Below are 19,990 nucleotides of genomic sequence, written 5' to 3'. Positions count from 1 at the left end.
TTGCTAGCAAAGCAAGTCTAGGCAAACTCGCGGGACACGTTGCAGTTTCAATTCATCCTCAAAACAAGTTGAACCCACATCATTAAAAAAATATAATAAAAGTGACATGAAAAACTCAACGTGGCATAAAATTTGAATTGATACTGGAACCTACTTATCAGAAAAACCAAAAAAAAAAAAAAAAAAAATTAGAAATTGGCATGGAGAACATCAAATGTATACTCCTTTAAAAAAAGTGTAAATTAGGGAGACTAAGTTTGCAAATTAAATAATGCGTCACCAATAGAATGAGCACATTTATCAACATTTAAGTGATACATCAATTATCAACTTCTATGTCCTTTAGTTTCCAAAATTTAGTTTACAAATTTAGTATCCCAAGAAATACCCTAAAAAAAAAATTAGAAATTCCCAACTTAAATACTCATCAGTCCTATTCATAATTTCATCCACTTACCAAAAATTGTAGCTCATACTTTTCTTTTTTATTTTATCCGTCATGATAAATTTCATTTTTCCTTACGGATTGAGCTCCTCATGTCAAACATTTTCAACATTACGTGGGCAAAAGCATCATATTAATAAACTCTCCACCATTTTTAAATTAAAAAGTACATGACAAAAGCATCTAACAATTCATAATCTCTCAAACATTTCAAAGTTTTAATAGTACATGATCAAAAGCATCCATCAATTAAATATCTCTCTACTTCTATCCTCTCATGGATTCGGCAACTGAAAATTACAACAAGAATAATCATTAGACATACTAATTTTTCATAGTAATTATTTACCATACATAATTATTTGATAAAATACAATAAAATGAACCTTAAAAAAAATATGAAATCTCTACTAGATGTTCGTGAATTGTCAAGCACATATCCACCTTTAGCTAAGCTCAACAAAGAAAAGAAAAAAAAATTATGTTAATGAAAATTATAACTACATGGAAAATAATTTTAATGAACAATAAAAGAAACAACAAATTTCTAAATGGCACCTTGCTCTTGCTCTTGCTCTGTTGGTGTCGTGTGATAAAAAAAAACCAAGTGTTTCTAATTTGAACATCTTCTGAACAAGAATACCATTAGGTGTTGACATTCACTTCTCTCTACACATGCACACTGTTAAAACAATGAATTGATTACATAAAAATAATTCATGTACTTTAATTCCTTAATTAAATTTATAACTATATTAATATATTTACTGTATTTTGGGAAGATAATTGAGCACTTTGAATGATATCAAAAGTTTCATAAGTGGAGCTTGCATGTCCCTATATTATGAGAGAAATAAATCTTGAATAAACAAGTTTTTTACAAAAACCATCTGGACATTATGATTTATATTGCTCATATAAAAAAAAACAAATAATAACATAAAGTATAATAAAAAGATTAATACAAAAGAAAAAAAATTAACAAACCTTTTTTGAGTTTCTCTATTCCTTTTTCGTGTTCGTTTAGGAGCTCATTTTGTCTTTGGTATTTGTGGGTCAAGCACTGGCATTGCACACATGTTGTTCTGCATATTTTCATCATTATAATCATGTATATCACGTTGGAGAACTTCTTCCTAACTGTTTAGAGATTGATTAGCTATTGTACATTTTGCCAAGACTTCTTGTACTGCAACGTATGCCATTTCAAAACTCTTATGAGATAATGACCCTTCCTTACTCAACTTAGTACCTTTCTTGAAACAATTCCTGAATAGAAATTGTTTTTTACTGAACATAATTTGGAATAGACTTTCTGGTGGCATACCTGCTTCTCACTCTTAGACCATCTTTCTAAAATCATATTGATCGGTGGAATATGAAAATTTCTCAAAGCTTGAGTACACCCATCACATGTCCAAGATCCACTATATTCAAATAGATGACGAGAGTAAAAAATCTCTTCTTTTCTTGCATCCATAGTACCATAAACTCTTCTTTTTTTTTCTTTTTTTTTTTCAAAGTCCTTAACTTTAAAAGACTTTATCACATTGTCTTTATTCACTTTTACTAAATAACATCCTCCAAGGCTAAAACCTCATTTTGAAACTTCTTAAAAAATTTATTCGTGTAAACTCTAGACATTTGTGCTTCAAAAGGTAATGGAGACTTCAAAACAGGTTCTTCATTCCATGTTTTAAAATTAGCTTGTGATTCTTTTTCTTGCATGTCTTGCAAAGCCACCATGTATTGTATTGTCTAACAAATTGTTTCAAAGTAGTTTTCTTGTTCACATATTTATCAAAAAAAAAAAAAAATATTTATACTTTTAGAGCATTGAGTTGTAGACATTCCAGCAAAAAAAGTCTCTCATATAAGTAGGCACCCAACATAAACGATATTCAAACAAATATTGAAGCCATTCATCATCTTCAAGCTTAAACGTTTGAATCATATCCAACCATTTGTTTTCAAAATATTCACTTGTCAAGAATTGTAAATGCAATTATCGAATATGCTCGTAAAGTTTTCATGTTTCTTAATCACAACCAATTTTTTTAGGAACTTTGCTTAATATATGCCATAAACAAAAGCTATGTTGTGAATTTGGAAGTACCTAAGTAAGGGCTAACTTCATGGCTTTGTCTTGCTCAGTTAGTATAACAGTTGGAGGTGTTCCACCCATTGCTCTAACCTATGTTTTCATTAACCAAACAAATGTTGAAGCGGTCTCATCGGCAAGCGATGCACATCCAAGTAGTGTGGACTGAAATTGGTTATTCACACCAACAAATTGAGCAAATGGTATTTTGTATTTATTTGTGATGTATGTAGTATCAAAGGTGACAACGTCACCAAAAGTCTTATAATCTTCACGACGTTTTGCATCAACCCAAAAAACATTCTGGACTTGTCATCAATAAATATGAGAAAATACTTGCTACCTCCAAATGTCTCACACATGGGTCCATAGACATCTGAGTGAACCAGCTCAAGTGGAACATATGTTCTCCATTTCTGTTCTTTGTCAAAAGCTTCTATGTGAGCTTTACCAGTAGCACAACCTTCACACACTTGATTGCATTCAATGAGATGCAACAATCCATACACCATGCATTTTTCTTGCAATAATCTCAAACTGTCATAATTCAGATGCCCAAACCTTTTATGTTATTTCCATGAATTGTCTTGAATTGATGCTCTATTTGCCATAATGTGATCCACTGATTCAAATATCAAAGGGAAGCATCTATTTCCCTTCATTTGCATAGTAGCAATGTGATCTTGTAAGTCTATGTCACCAAAGATACAAGCTATGAATCACCAAAGACAAGCCAGTAACCATGTTCAACCATTTGTCCCATACTGAGAAGGTTTTCATCTAGACCAGGTACAATCATGACTTCTGGTATATATCGTGTTCCCCTCTTAGTTTCCATTACTAGATTCATTTCCCAATGGAGTCAACTAGGTCTCATGTGCCCATTTTTACTTTGCACCTTGTACTTCTGTCAATATTGATAAGCAGTGATTTAGTACTAGTCATGTGGTTACTACAACCACTGTCTAGGTACTAAACTTCACTATTACCTTGCACAGAGGCCTTGTGACATGCATAGAACATCATTATTGTGTCCTGAACATGATTCAAATGGTTGACAACTTGAGCTTTTTTTGGTTGATGACAATCTTTCACCATATGTCCAAACTTATTGCAATTGTGACATTTGGGTTTCCCCTTAAACTAGCACTCATAAATCTTGCATTTAGGCTTACCACCATGAGTGATGTCACCTTATCTCTCAAGTTGGTAGGTTTTGTTCTCCCACTTCTTAGGTTTAGAGTTCCAATCTTCTTTCCCTTACCGTAATTTTCATGTGCAAATGGTTTATTTTGTGTATTTGGTGCATGACTCATACTAGAAAAGGCATGCTCTAAGCATGTAGTATCATCTCCATGGCTACTCAACCTAAGTTCGTAGCTCTTAAGAGATCCAACCACTTCTTGCAGAGTCACAATATTTAAATAAAAAGTTCTTTCAATCACAACATAAATTGGATCATACATCCTAGATAGACTAATAAGAACCTTTTGAACTTCTTTTTGGTGAGTGAGAGTCTCACCATAAGATTTCATTTGGTTTATCAACTCAAATAGTCTAGTAAGATAGGAAGATAATGATTCATTTTCTTTCATTCTCATGTATTCAAACTCACGACGCAAACTTTGAAGTTTAACAGACATTGCCTGTTCATCGCCACGAAATTCCTCCTGGAGTAGATCCCAGGCACCCTTGGATGTTTCTTGATTCATAAGAATTCTTTAGACACAACACTCTGAATAATTCCCAATGTTTTGGCATCCTTCATGAGTTAATCCTCCATGTGAGTGTCAAGCTTATCATAATCATCTTCATCATCGTCCGATGAAGATGTATTTTCCTCCTTCTTTGCTTTTCCCTTCACCTTCTTCTTCTTCAATTCTGGAACAACAAGTCATTTGTCAACTAGCTTCCAAATCCCATAAGATTTGAAGATGGTGACCATTCTGACTTTCCGTAATTCAAACTTCGTTCCACAAAATACGAGAGCTCGTAGATCGTTGCTTCCAGACCTAGCCATTGTAGCTTGAATGGGACTGAAATCGAGAGATTTCACGTTGAATTCTATCCAAAAATTTCATAGAAACCGACACCCAGTTTGAGATCGAACCTAGGCTCTCGATACCATGGTAGAATATGTAAAAGCCTAATAGTATTGTAGCAATTTAAAAGAAGGAAAACTAGAACTCAAAGGAAAAGGAAAATGGTGATGCAAAGATTTTGATCAATTCTCACATAGAGCCAATATGCTCCTTTGAGTGTGTATGCATTCATTCATCAGAACAATACAGAAAGAGTCGTTAGGCAATGAGAGAATCTAGGAGAGCCTATGAGCTCATCCCACCCCTCATTACAAAATTCTATGAGATCTTGCCACTTGCTCACGTTTGAGCCTAACACATAATAGGCTAATCTCAGCCATTGATTCCTAACAACTTATTGTCACTTGGACTAACAACTTACAGAAATAAAGAAAAGGTAGTTTAGACCTTAATTAACCAACATTATTGATGATGCAAACGAGCAGTAAGGCTCAGATGGACAACTAATTAACAAGGTAATTCACTACAAAGATGGACCATTTCTGGGGAGGCATTAAGTCAGCCCATGAGCAATGATTTAGTAAGATGGTAAAAGTGTTGAGCATGCCTTAATTTCCCTGAATTTATTTCTTTAATAAAAACATTTGATAAATTTGATGAACATTATTTAAACCCATTGATCGAGAAGAGCAGAAAACAAAAGGTAGAAAACCTCTGTTAGAATATAGGATCCTAAGTTGACCTTCAGGTCCTATGCCAAACTAGAGTCCACATCCAAGGGGAAAATATAGGTAACGAGTATTTAGAAAGAAAATTTTGTCTCAAGCATCTACAGACATTAGTATTGACAATTTTAGAGAAATGTGGCTACTCAATAGTGGAAAAATAGGTAGGAGTGGCTCGACTATATTATTTGTAAGACATTTCTCACAAAAGAATAAGACTTTATGTATTTTGATCTCACGTTGTTGATCTCACGTTGGTCTCACCCAATTCGAGAACTGCTCTAATCAATTAAACTTACTAAAGCTTCTCTCCTCGAACAAATCAATCATTGTTCTAGCTACTGGTGGACTTTTTTTTTTTTTTTGGTAGCATGTTCTTTTATTCACTTCACCACATGAAGTGGAAATTGATATTCACAAGAAACGACTACTTAATTCCAGTATTGATTTCAAAGTTTGAATATTTTGTGGTAATTTGAGTATTGTCCAAAAAATTATTTATCAATAACTAAAGAATATGAACTTTTTACTTATGATCGTCACGAATTGAATTATAATCAAATTACTTGAATATGTAGAAGAAGAACATGAGAACGCACAGATAAGGAATCCCCCTTTGGGCCAATAGAATTGCACGTCTCACAAATATCCTTTAAAGCAAAACAGAACTCTCGACATCAAAGTTCATCATATGTTTCTCCTTGCTGGTAGACCCAATAAACAAACAGCCTGGCCTTACCCCCACCTTGGTACCATCGTGATATTAACCTAATCAAAACTTAAACCTTTTTAATTAATGGGATGACCACCTTGGTAATTCACTTAAAAGATGAACCCTTTCTGGGGAGGCATTAAGTCAGCCCACAATGATTTAGTAACATGGTAAAAAAAAAGTACTTGAGCATGCCCTTATTTCCCTGAATTTTGTTTCTTTTAATAAAAACATTTCATAAATCTGATGCTTTGGAACATCATTAAACCCAATGAGTCGGAGCAGAAAACAAAAGACTGGAAACTTCTGTTCGAATGTAGGATCCTAAGTTGATCTTCAGGTCCTATGGGAAACTAGAGTCCACCACATCAAGGGAAAATATACGTAACGAGTATTAAATTCCTTAAAGCTATTCTATCAGTAGTTCGTATTTGGAAGAAAATTTTGTCTCAAGCATCTGTAGACATAAGTATTGACAATTTCAGAGAAATGTGGGTACTCAATAGTAGACAAAGAAGAAATAGGTAGGAGTAGCTCGACTACGTTATTTGTAAGGCACTTCTTACAAAAGAATGAAACTTTATGTATTTTGTTCTCACTTAATCTCATGCTGGTCTCACCTAATACAAGAACTCATTTAATCAATTAAACTTACTGAAGTGTCTCTCCTCGAACAATTCAATCATTGTTGTAGCTAATGGTGGACAATTTTTTATTTCCCTCATCATGTTCTTTTATTCACTTCACACCACATGAAGAATATATATGTAGAAGAAGAAGAAGAACACACAGATAAGGTAACCCTTTTTGGCCCAAACATAATACAATTGCATGTCTCACAAATATCCTTTGGTAAAACAGAACTTTCAACATCAAAGTTCATCATGTTTTTCTCCTTGTTGGTAAACCCAATAAACAAACAGCACTGTCCTTACCCCCACCTTGGGATCATCATAATATTAACCTAATCTAAACTTAAACCTCTTTTAATTAATGGGATAACCAACTAGGCCAAAAACATAAAGAGTGTAAGACTGGAAAAACAAAATGTACACATCATGGTTAATATATAATAAACCATAACAGAGTTTATTTTCAAAATTAAAAAAATGTCTGTTACACAAATGAATTGTCAAGGACCCAGAAACCTCAGCCAGTTACATGCTTCGATGCCCAACTTTTGGCAAAAAAAGCAGCAAAAAAATGAGCGAAAAAGGAAGGAGTAAGGAGATACGAATTAAGAAAAGAAAAAAAAAAGGAGATACAAATTAAGAAATTAATTAACTAAGTAGAACAATGAATTATGAGATGAACATGAAGTGGTGGCTAGGTCAGATGTGGCAACCACAGCAAAGGTAGAAGAAGCAGAGCGCCGAGACCAAAACGACGGCCTCCACAACGGATAGTATCTTGAAGACGACGCCGTCAAGTATGGTCGTTTGAAAGTCCACGCGCTTCCATTTGAACACTGAGAATTTCCTTGGCCATAACTCTTTGCTGATCACCTTCTTTAACGACCACGCCGCCTTCTCCTTCTTTGTTGTTGTTGGTGAGTTCTTTTGATCATTTTCCATCTCTACAACGTTGTCGTAATGTATATATGCAGTTGTTGATATTCTGAGAGGAAGAAGTGGGAGGTGGGTATATATAGAGAAATGGAGGGGAAGCGTCGGTGCTTTGGTTTCTTCAGAAACAAAAGATGGTGATGCTGGGCCTGCTGGCCAATGTGATTTGAGGTTTGGGACGAGGCTACTTCTGGAATTTTGGACGAATATTTATTTAAGAAAGGGCTTTTTTGGTTTTACAGCAAGATAGTCTCATTATTATAGTAGATATAGAAGATGGATGGTTCCCAACAAAAACAAGAAGAAGATAAAAACTTACAAATCCAATTAATTGTACATGAACATAAATAGTGTTGATTTAAGTAATGGCTGTGTATAAGAGAGTTTGACAACACATCACAACTTTTTTTTAGTATTTCTGCAGTAAACTACGTCATACCGACATGTGATATTATTATTATAATCACATTATATTGCATGTATTTAGCCATTATATTATACAATTTTACTAACATTAGAACACACGTATCTACTTAATTATAAGTATCAACCCCTATCGTGCACCTATATATTACATATACCTTATCATTTACTCATACTATAATATATTAATTAATAACATTAAGTGAAGGTGTGGATAATGAATATTACACTCTTGAAATTTTTCGTAAACAACAATAATAAGAAAGATTAAATTATGCTTGGTTTGCACTGCATATGATTGGCATCTTCTTGACGAAGTCCACTCATTCTCGATGCCTTTTCTTTCTGTAACGGCTCATAAAAAATAAAAAAAGGTTAAAAAGGGACAAATTCGACATATGTGTTGGTTTCATCTAACAACCGTTTGGTAGGGTGTGTGGTGTGTCCAGTTGGTCAAGCTTATTCAACGGCTACTTTCTTTCTTTCTTTCTTTCTTTCTTTCTTATTACAATTTAGAACTGTTCAAAGAGCATTATCTGGATCCTATTGAGTGCTGGAATGCAGGGTTCAGTTCATTATACATGCAATGCTTGTTGGCTTTCCAACGTAAACAAAGCTTTAATCTGTTCGTTTATTTGTCTACTTTTTCATTTTTATTCATGTTAGTTTAATTCCAGAGGAATGTGAACAAACTGCGAAATAGTACATGATCATGTGACTTTTGTTTTCAATACTTACAAAAAGTTCTCGTTGCTAAATTCAACACTATTTGGGGAGCTTTTGCTGTACAGTTGAGAAGTTTCCAATTTTCATGTAATATTAGTGACATAACGTTAAACTGTTTAGCAAGCAATGTATTATTTAAACGAGATTAAAAAAAAAAAACTATTTTTAAAAGAAGAGGAAAGAGTTCAAAACTATTATAATAATTTAGAGGTAAGAGAGATTTTAACCTAGAAGACATGGGTAGAAACTCTACCTAATTCACTAGAATATTAGACCACACACATATTTAGACAAGTTTCTTCACTTATCACATTTATACCTCAAGAAGCGGAGAAAAACTTAGTTATGTCCGTTTCATACTATAATGTGTTTTTCTTACACATTCTGTGACGCGACTCTTGTAACAAACCGGAAAATAAGAGAGTTTTATTCTCCATACAGTGAGCAAACGTGACAAAGAAAAGGAATTACTAGAACATGAGGCAGGCGTATCGTGTATACACAAGATCACTACACTCGAAATCTTTTTGCGTTATGAATAACTATAACTGACAAGCTCTCCTTTAAACTTAATTAATTTGTAGATTTTTGTTCTTCTTCACATAATTTATAATTGGAACTTGATGATTTATTAGATTCTTAGCGTAAAGATGAAAGCACAGACACACACATGCATGATATGCATCCCAAGATCTGACTTTACAGATGCTATAAATATATATAGCTAGCTTTGAGAAAAAGAGAGAGAGAGAGAGAGCCCTGACGAAGCTTATTGCCACCGAGATATTAGTATCCTTGTACCATATAGTCGTCAGACCCTTCTTTTTCCAGTGTCGGGGTTGTCCATGATGAGATGAGTACTTTGTGTGGAGGGCCGTCAATGTCCAGATCGACTACAGAAATAGTATCTTGCAGGAGACAACCTCATAATTTGGTTGGCCGCTTCAACCTTTCTTTTCTTAAAGGGATCTCAAGGCTGCAGAGGAATCCTAGCTAGCTTCTGTAACCGGAAACGTTACACGAAAAATAGTAATTGGATAGTCATGTTAATTTTTCAATATGTATCACATTCAATGAGTTTAGTAACGTCACTGAGACTATGCATTGATTTCAAGAGATAATCTCTTGGTATGAATAAGAAAACAAGTATCTAATAATTTCCATCCAAAAAATAGTCTTTGTTCTCAATTCGTATCAAGTTTCAGATTTCAGAACCTCCTCAATCACATGTAATTTGTTATATTTGGGGAAGTGAAACTACAATTGAGAGAGAGCTTGAAACACCAACGAAAATATTCAAAAAACTTGTACGTACTCTACGATGCACAATGAGATCAGCAAAACGAAGTTGAAGTAAATGAATAACTTTAGACATGATATAGATCCTAGATTTACGGTTTTTGGGCGAGAAGATTTATACCTGGAGTTTGATAGCTGTTTAGACGATTATCGGAGTGGATGTAGACAAGATTGGTCAAATGACTATATCTAAATGCTCTGTGTTCTTGTTTGCTTGTTTGCGTGGTGGTACCCAATACTCCAAGTGTGTCATGGATCTTTAGATTGTATCAAGCTTAAACTACACCAACGATCTCAACCTTGGCGAGACAGACGCAAACCAAGGCAGCCCATCTGTTACGAACACTATTAGCACTTCTTATATAGAATTGCATGGTCCCTGCAACTCCACCTCCTCTGATTATTTCTTGGCCCCGCTCCATGTTTTAGCCTGTACGCAAATGTGCTTGAGCTGCCTTCGTGCCATTGTGTGACTACCCACATTTAACTTGTGTGTACTTTATCAAGCCAAACTCTGATCGCAATTGTTGTCTTAGGTGTCTGCAAGTGTCCACTAGTATCATATTGTCTCAATTTAACCACTTAGGTTTTTTGATGGAAAAAAAAAAAAAAAAAAAAACCCCACTTAGGTTTTATGTGATGGCTCATTTTGACTCCAAATAATGATTTTCTACCAAAATGTCTCAACGCAGTTAGTAGTAGTCCACGGAAAAGAATTCTCTCTGGATCCTCTTTGTGGGGATCTAGGGGATCAATCAACCATGGTTATTCATCGTACATCGTGCGGTTAGAAATCATTTAAAATTTAAAATTTAAAATTGAACATAAATAGTATTTAACGAAAACTGATCACATGATGTATGATGAACGATCATGATTGATAGATTCCTTGGATCCCCACAAAGAGAATCCGAAAAGGAACGTTTTCCATACTTTAAAGTGTATGTTATTGTATTCTACTCCTTTGATGTGTGATGTTGCGCATCGTTCCTTTGGCTTGCATCGAGCCAAACTACACCAACAGATTATTCATTATAGTCTTATTGATAACAAGACCCTTCAGACCATGTGTCCTGGGATGACAATAATAATAATGATAATAATATAAAGCTCGCTTGTCATGTAGACAAATAGCAAAAAGATAAGCTTGGGTATCTGTCTGTCAAATTAAAGTAACTCTATTTGATAGAACTTTTCTCTGAAAAACCAGAGATAATTAACCAAATCAAATTAAAGGAATACCTGATGCGGTTCCTTCCAGGTTTAGGAGAGGTTTTCAGTGTATTAAAAATACGATCTGGTACATAAAATGTAATAATACAATTGTTTGAAATTTTTATAAAAAAGTTTTCAATCAACTGTATCATGACACTTTGTGTACCATACCGTGTTTCCAGCACATTGAAAATTTATTAAATTTTGGCAAGTAACCAAATCAATTCAGGATGCAATCATGGCAGAAAAATAGGTCATGTGCAAATTATAGCTTTTATCCTATCATGATTATTGCATGGATTGACCATTTATGTGTAAATAATCAAACGTCTTTTCTTTTCGTTTTTTCGATCATACATGTGGAAACAAGCTCTAGTGCTTGGCAACATCTTGGACGAGTGCTTTAGAGATTTGGGGATAAGATTGGGGATTAAAACGTTTATCTAACTAATTTATAATAAATCGTACTTGAGTAGCTTAATTAATTAATTGAGTAAGTGGGATTATATGGAGAGGAGGTCTGCTTCTTTTCTTTGGTTTCTTCTTCTGTACTATGATCATGAAGGAGAACGAAATTTCAAATAAGGAGTAGAGCTTGCTGTTCAAACAAGGGAGCAAATTAATTATGTGCACACTAGTTGCACTTTGGAAATCCAACGGCCGAAAAATTATCTTCCCAGTGTTGGAAGAAGTACAAAGTTTGAATCTCCATCCTTCCTTATCCAGAAAAATGAATTACCAATGATTAATAAGTTTTATTTAGTAGATGGAAGTGTTTAGTTTGAAAGAAAATAATGCGTCACATGCCTATAGACAAGCATGACAATTTATAGAAATGTTGCTACTCAATAGCAAAGAAAAAGAAATAAGTATGAGTCTTACGATCATGTCATCCGTAGGACACTTCTCATAAAAGAATAAGATGCACATTATGTGTATTGGTCTCACATGATCTTACAAAGTTCTCACCCAACACAAAATCTACTCTAATAAGTTAAACCTACTGAAGTTTTTCTCCTTGAAACCGAACAATCAATCGTTGTTGTAGCTAATGTGGACATGTTTTTGTAGTATGTTCTTTCATTCACTTCACACCACAAGAGGAGCAAGTAGAAGGAGGACACACACACAGAAGGATAAGGAAACCTTTGGTGGGCAATTAGAGCCATTGGCGGTCACAAACACAACACAGGACAACTGCATACGTGGTCCAACAAGATCAAATCTTAAAATCCGAATAAAATTGCAGGTCTCACAAATATCCTTTTGGCAGTTTAACTCTCATTGGAACATGGACGCCGCGTCCGCTGCTGGTTCGTTGTCCCACATTATGTCAATGTCCTAAAGATATTTACAAAGATTGACCTGAAATGTGTGTCGTGGCAAATTGAGGAAGGGGGGAGAGGGCGTTTTTCGACCACAAATTTTATCAATAATAAAAACAAACCTCAAATTCTCCACGTTTTAATCTACTTTTTGTTTCTAAATAGAACTGTTTTGTGCCTTTAAAATGTTTTTTTCTTCGATTTTTAATTTCTAAAACTTCTATTTCTTTGAAATTAACACACCAAGCACGCCTTCAATCAAGACATCTCGAAGACCCACAGTTGAAAGGGGAACTTTAGTAGGGCATAGATCCTCTCCTGTTGGCCCCCCTCTTTCTCACAAACACACAAATTTTTTGTTAGTCTTGACGCTCATGACAATGTGATAACTTTTTATTGGGTGATATTACAAGTTCAATTCATATGGTGTCCACTTGTAGATTTTGTTTATTTTTTATATAGAAGAAACGATAACGATTTTATTCAAAATGTTAAGATAGCAAACAATCTTCAAGGAGGGTGTTTGGATTAACTCCGAGAGCTCCTCAAACCACTTGTTGATTCACTTTGAAAAGAAAATGATAGGAAAAGTAGAGGGACTTCTTTTGTTTATGTAAATATTTGAAGAATAAAATTGGAAATATGAATAATGGTTGACTAAGCAAGAAAATAAGATGATGCAAATAGAATTTCCTTACACTTTATAATGCTTGAAGATGAGGCATTGAATTTACATAGTTATCGTTAATCACAAAGCTCCTCGTCGCTTTAATATGATGGAAAATACTTAAAACTTTGCACTTAGGCAGCATAAATAACTCCCAATTCCTAATTAGGACTTAGGGATCTTAGATCATAACACCAACAATTTAAATATAATTCTAAATATCCCTTAAGATCGTATAGTTTTTGTTGACATTTTCGTATTTTCAAATACTCAATACTTTCAAAAAATTTAGTATCCTTGACATCCAAATTACTTTGCATCCAAGCAATTCAATGGTTAACAATTGTTCATAATTGAGTTGATTCTGAACTCGAAATCGAAATTCAATTAGGCATTTTAGAATTTATAGATCTCAGAAATTTCAGTTCAGATTTAAAATTGACTTTCATAGCCCATTATTTTGAAATTGGGGCCCGAACCGAAACTACCCTTACTGTTCACTGCTTTGTAATATATATTAATGCATCTTTTGTTTAAAGTTGTCACTTTTATTCTTAATATTCATGTGGGGAAGAGAGAGAATTTGAGATTGTAGGTTTTTTATTTTTATTTTTTTTAAAATTAAAAACATGCTTTGATGAGATGTGAATGAAAAAATAAATCAATATTTTTGTTCAAAATTACTTTAATGCGCATAATTTTTTTTTTTAAAATTATTTTCTTGCATGAAAGAGTATAATAGTAATTTTAATTTTTTTTGAACTTTTAGTTAACAAATATTGTTCATACGTAGTATAAATTCTCGTTTGAATTGCGGATACATTTTTTTGGGTATCCGAAGTTTGATCCTATGATATTAAGTATCTTTCCCAAAAATAAACTTTGTAGATAGAATATTCCCTAGACTTCTGAAATCTCTCATGAATTCTTATAATTGTACATTTATTAAAAAACAAAACAAAACAAAATGACTGAGGGAGGTTGGGTGGAAAGAGTCCCACAACAAAATAAACAAGAGAAACACAAGGCTGAATTTTGTTTGGTATGTAAAGCCAAATTTCATTATTTTGTCGTTCTTGTCGAGCGTACAATCGACGATCCTCTATATAGAACCTGATTTGCCCACCTCTCTATGGTTCTCGGATTAGATTGACAGGCAGAAACTGAGAGAGAGAGAGAGAGAGAGAGAGAGTGCTTTCTTGAAAAGCAGAAGCAGAAGCAGAAGATGGTGTTCTTCTTGGAGCTACCAGTGGAAAAAGGTGATTGCTTTCCGTCGGACTTGCTTATCTTCAATAGAGCTCTGGCCATCTTCAATGGCGTTCTTGCTGCGGTTGCGTTTTCTCAGGTCTGTTTCGAAAACCCGTTTCTTTGTTATCTGTATTGTTTGTGTTTTCAAGCTCTGTTGAGAATTTCATCACATGGGTTTTGTCTATTTTGTGGATTTTTCCTTGACTGAATCTTGATGCATGTTAAGCGTGAGAAGTGATAATGCATGTTTGTTCCCTGAATCTTGATTTGGATTAAAGAGTTATTTGTGTTTTTGTTGTGCTTGGTTGGGGAGAAAGTGGAGGAAATTTTGGAATTGTTACGATTGGTATTGGATTTGATGTCATAAATTTCCCAATTTCGCACCTTTAGTTTCACCATTTGAAATTCTATGGTGGATTAGGCACCTTTGATAAATGTGCATTGCCGCCCTTTTGCTGAATTACAAGTTTTAGTCTCCTCATTTTTATCTCCAGTTATAGTTGCCAAGAGCTGATTACACATGTATAAGAACCTATTTTTTGTTAGTGCAATTAACTGTAGATACTGGTATCTTTTGTTAGTATTTCGAGTTTGTTCATTGAGTATTTCAGAAGTACTACTCTTGTTTGATTACTTTTTTTTTTCCGTAAGTTGGGAATCACCTTAGCTTTTTGTTTCTCCAGCTGATCAGAATTCATATGCGCAATCAACAAAGTGGATGGACACGCCAAAAAGTAAGGGCTTCATCTCTTACTCCTAATGTTTACCTTTTTAATTGAATTTATGAAAAATTTAATGTGATGAGTTGTTCTATTAGCAATTGAAGGCATAAAAAGCATGTCATCGTCTGATGTTTTATATCCTGCCATATATTGTAGGAATGTTATGAGCACTTTTGTTCAGGATGTGGTTTTGAAAATTGGGTTTTGCACCTTCACGTCAAATATCAATTGGAAATTCTATGGAATCCCCCTCCCACTCCCCTCAGTTTTACCATTTGCATATGATCTGTTCACCTTGTTTCTATGTTATTTAATGTGAAAAATGGTTTATTATTCTTAAATGTTCTATAATATATATATATATATATATATGTATATATATATGTTTTAGTTTTGTGTACTTTTACTCTTTACAGGGACCATTTGACTGAAATGATTACGAATATGCAGGTACTCCACCTCTTGATTGGTTCTTCTAACTTGGGTAAGGTTGATGGTTTATGGTTCAGAGCATCATTCTTCCATTAAATTTGAACAATGGTTCTGAATCAAAGATGGGCTCAACTGGGTCGTGGATTTGTAAAAATACGTCTGTCTTGCAGAGGCTAAAATACCTTATTTTTTTTCCATACTATCAACTCTTCAGTTTTCCTTCTAAGCTTTATCAAGTTTTTATTTTCGAACTAATAAATGTAGGGATGCAGTGCCCAGTGGGCATATTAGGTAAAATTTCAGTCTTCAAGTAGAGGATTTTATACTAATCATGTGACTGAATGGGTACAGTACTAAGCAGAACTAACAATGTGCATTCAAATCGAGCATGAAGTGGGTGTACAAGGGATTTCCCATTGTATCAGATTGGTTCTCTCTTGTATTTACATTGATAAATAGAAACATGTCTTTATGCTATAAATTGGTGTAACCACAATAGTACATGAGTTTGACTTAGAGACATATAGTTATATCTTTTATTCTCATCGGATTCTTTGGTTCTGTTTAAGTTTTCTGCAGTTTTGTTCGAACACTTCAACTCATCAAAACAGTTTCTATTTCAAAACCTTTTGCTTTTTCCTCTCTATCAACTCTACAACACTCTTCATAGTATAAAATCCCAAAGTAGATACTATGGCCTTATCACGCCCATCAAGTTATATCTTCACACGTCTTGTTTTGGCAGGTTACTTCATATACTTTACATTTACGCTGGTTGTAACTTGTAAGCAGTGGCATTGCTGGTCTAATGTCTGTGGATTTATTCTGATGGGTATACTTTTAACTTAGTTGTAATGATTGACAAGCAGCTTCATATGTTTGTTTCTAAAGTTTCTTTATGGTTAGTCACTGGTGATTTAATGATGAAAAATTATTGCTACAGCCTACCCGAAAGTTCTGTTTCTCGCAGCCTTTCTTTCACTCCTATCCTTTTGGTAAGTTTTCTTATTCTAGATTAGGCTTTCTCATGTTGTAATTTTAGAGATGGTCTGGTCGATTGAAAAGCATGACAACTTATCTTACCTTTGATCTGTTAAACTTGTTAAGGTTATCTTTATTGTGTCCAATAGGAATATCTATAGAAATTTACCCTCCCGTATTCTGCTAATTCAATTCCTTCTATATCAAATGTTTGTGATTTTTTTTTATCTCTGTGTCTATATTTGATATTTGGCACTTACTAGATTTCTGTTAAGAAATATCCAGTTTTTCTATTTTAATGCAAATTTCATCTACAACCAATGTCAGTTCTGTATACTTTTACTTTTGGATCTTGACAATTCCTTGACATATATATTTTGTCTTTAACCTCACACGTAAAATGGCTTTTTGTGTCAATTACTCAAATATCAATTTCATTTTGAAGCATGTCACAACATGGTTTATCTTTTATATGTTTGATTACAATCTCTAAATCTTGTAAAATAAAAATCTATAGTCACAGTGTAATTTATAAGGTATACAAATGCTGTTATGGACAATGACTTTGTAGGTTCGACCTTTGCCATCAGGCAAATGATGAAGAGGATGAAGGTGATGAAGAGGACAACATCGTGGAGCAGACCTTGTTAGAAAATTCAAAGAATTCATCAAGCACAGATGGTCATTGGGTTTGTTGTTCATTCCAAAGCATTCATGTTGGAAGTCACCAAAAGTTTGTGATTGCGGTATGAGGGATATAATTGTTTTGTTATTAATTTTTTATTTGTCGTGTATAAGTGATGAAACTTCTGCTGAAATATTTTTATCTTGAAACTTCTGCTGGAATATTTTTTTCTCTCGTTCTTCTTGTCAACTAATTTCAGCTGTTTCTCCCGCTAGGTTGTTGTGTTTGTCCTTATTCTGATGATGTCATTTGCTGTGGTAATCTGGATTGGTGCGGGTAAGAACCCCATTGATTCTTCAGCAGTTGCTCAGGTACGGACCACAGTCATTTCTATTCTATATTTATGAGTAACAGATGAGCTCATGTCTTAACAGTCATTCAGAAATTTTATGGCATGATAACTTATTCTGGGCCATAACATGTATCAGGAAATTAGGTTCTAAAAAATTAGAATAAAATAGTGTTTAGTCATATCTGGCATTTTGATTCATACAAAAGAGAATTTGGAAGTGCAGCTGGCATTAGTATTTCCTTATTAAGGTCTGGGTCAATAGCTGTTTTTATAGGAAATTGCATAGTCTCGTCTACTCGATCTTTTGATTTAGTACAAGTGAAATAAGTGTCTTTGCATCACCATATTTGTGTATTGAAGATCAGTCCTTACCTATGGTTGCTTGATCTCTGATATGTGTGAGACACCACCACTTTGTGTATGCTTATTAGTTTATACTTATTGGAATTCTAAGTAGTAGTTTTTCGTTTCAATTTTTGGAACATTTTGAGTGAACCATATATTCTTACTATGGTGTGTCGTCATGTATCTATTTGTTTGAATATGGAAAAGTATTATTGGCCAATAACGACACCATTGTACAGGTATATGAAGACTTTCTCAGTTTTGCCATTCTTTCACTAGGGGGAGCATTAGGTTTCTATGGTGAGCACATGCAACTTTTTTTTTTATACATCAATTTAGTTTGGAAGGTCACTAAATTTTTTAAGTGTTAAAAGTGCTATATTGGCTTTATAACCGAATTCTTTGATGTGCTGTCGGAAATTTAATTTGCTGTTCTTTCTATATTTCCAGGCATTCTGCTATCTCGTAAGTTAAGGAACGTACGGTCTGAGAAAGCTTCTTCCGAAATGTGGAAGGTATTAAATGGATTGAAACTTCCTTTTCTTCTATTGCCTTTGATGAAAAGGATTCATATTCTTCAAAGTGCACTTACCATTTTTCCTTTGAACATTAAATACTTTGTGTGGCATGCTTAAAAATGTTGTGCAATAATTTTTGCCTAAATTGGCACAATTCCTGTTTGTAATTTTGTAAGTTTTGAAATTTTGCAAACAGGTTGCGAGCTTGGCGGTTACTTCTGTTGTATGCTTTACGTCAAGTGCATTGGTTGCTCTTCTTACACATATTCCTGTAAGTGGGTCATTGGCTAGAGACCTTACTACTCTTTGTGCTGTTCATTTTAATAGTTTACCGTACATAATTTCTTGGTTACTCACTTTAAGATCTTTTCCAGCTATATTGTCAGCGGGGTCTGAAAATCACATATGGCGGAAAAGCACTTGTTTTTCTGATTCTGTACTACTTTATAGGTAATGCTGTGTTCCCTTCTGAGTAGTTCTTTCGAATTCACCCATCTTGAATGTGGAAGATACTACATTTGTTCATCAGATAATAATTATCATTAGTTTTTTCCCACCCCATCTTGTTTTTGTTAGGATCTTTGGTGCCCTCGGCTTTTGTATTGTGGATTGTGAGAGAATTGCCAGCCCCGATAACTAATCGCCAAAGGGAGCAGTCAAGAACAATTACGTTTGTCAGCTATGGTGCAGTGGGGGCACAGCGTCCTCATCAGTGGGCTACAGTAACAAGTTCAAATAATCAGGTCTTTTAGCTACTCTGCTATTCTTCTGAAATGTTATTATTTATATGTCTTCTTTTCCGACTTTGACCTTTGTTCCATCAAACTGTGATTGCGTTCATATATTTCTGTTTTGTGTAAAATTATATCGTTTAAAGAGGAAGACGTTAAATGGCTCTCCCCGTTTGCATTGCAGGCATCACGAGCAAGTCCCATATAAGAAAAACTTGTGGATTCGGAACTTCCTTTGGTCTCTGACAACAAAATGCTGGAAATGCAGACTCGCACACGTGCAAATGATTTGAGACCTACAGATTGCAGTGAAACACAAACAAGCAGGAGGATGACCGGTACAAGTATTTATACTACAGATCATGGATGGCTGCGGCTGCTGCCACCGCTCTTTAGCATTTGGTTAATGCACAGAGTTAAACTGCAGGAATGCTACCAGAGGATGCACTTTTGCCAAAGGGATGCTTCCGTCATGTTAAATAATCCTCCTGTGATTCCTTTTGTAAACACCCCATTTACATGTAGATGTAGATGCCTCCCAACTGGATGTTCGTGACGATGTTACGGCGAAAAGAGTATGGATTCTTGGTAGTAACTTGGTACAGAAACCAGAAGAAAAAAAACATAAGAATGCAGAGTTCGTTGCAATGGATTTTAATGGCTCTCTCCCTGGTGCATCGGCGTTGTGATTCTTCGTTTGTATTGAGAAAAGGTAACTCCTTTCGTTGATGAGTGCATAATTCTCTAAAACTGGTTCTAAAACAAATTAATCACGCGATTTACATGTTAAA

General features: G+C 34.4%; 1 protein-coding gene across 1 annotated transcript; it reads left to right on the top strand.

The window, feature by feature from the left end:
• The first annotated feature begins 14,228 nt into the window (after window positions 1-14,228).
• LOC103965904 (tobamovirus multiplication protein 1) lies at window positions 14,229-19,990 on the top strand. The gene is made up of 13 exons (XM_009379006.3): window positions 14,229-14,590; window positions 15,177-15,227; window positions 15,666-15,699; window positions 16,393-16,479; window positions 16,591-16,642; window positions 17,200-17,374; window positions 17,529-17,624; window positions 18,190-18,250; window positions 18,401-18,465; window positions 18,665-18,739; window positions 18,843-18,918; window positions 19,045-19,211; window positions 19,384-19,990. The coding sequence occupies exons 1-13, from the start codon at window positions 14,471-14,473 to the stop codon at window positions 19,405-19,407; spliced, it is 1,083 nt and encodes a 360-aa protein (XP_009377281.2). The 5' UTR covers window positions 14,229-14,470; the 3' UTR covers window positions 19,408-19,990.

Source organism: the organism of the source record quoted next, unplaced genomic scaffold, assembly GCF_019419815.1.
Source record: "Pyrus x bretschneideri cultivar Hongxiangsu unplaced genomic scaffold, Pyrus_bretschneideri_v1 Contig93, whole genome shotgun sequence".
NCBI classification, from domain to species: domain Eukaryota; kingdom Viridiplantae; phylum Streptophyta; class Magnoliopsida; order Rosales; family Rosaceae; genus Pyrus; species Pyrus x bretschneideri.
Note: the sequence above shows the minus strand (reverse complement) of the source record. Positions and strands in the feature narration are given on the sequence as shown.

Coding starts and splice junctions, on each gene's coding strand:
- LOC103965904 (XM_009379006.3), top strand. CDS start 14,471: ATGGTGTTCTTCTTGGAGCTACCAGTGGAAAAAGGTGATTGCTTTCCG. Junction 15,228..15,665: donor GTGGATGGACACGCCAAAAA/GTAAGGGCTTCA, acceptor ACGAATATGCAG/GTACTCCACCTCTTGATTGG. Junction 16,480..16,590: donor CTGTGGATTTATTCTGATGG/GTATACTTTTAA, acceptor TTATTGCTACAG/CCTACCCGAAAGTTCTGTTT.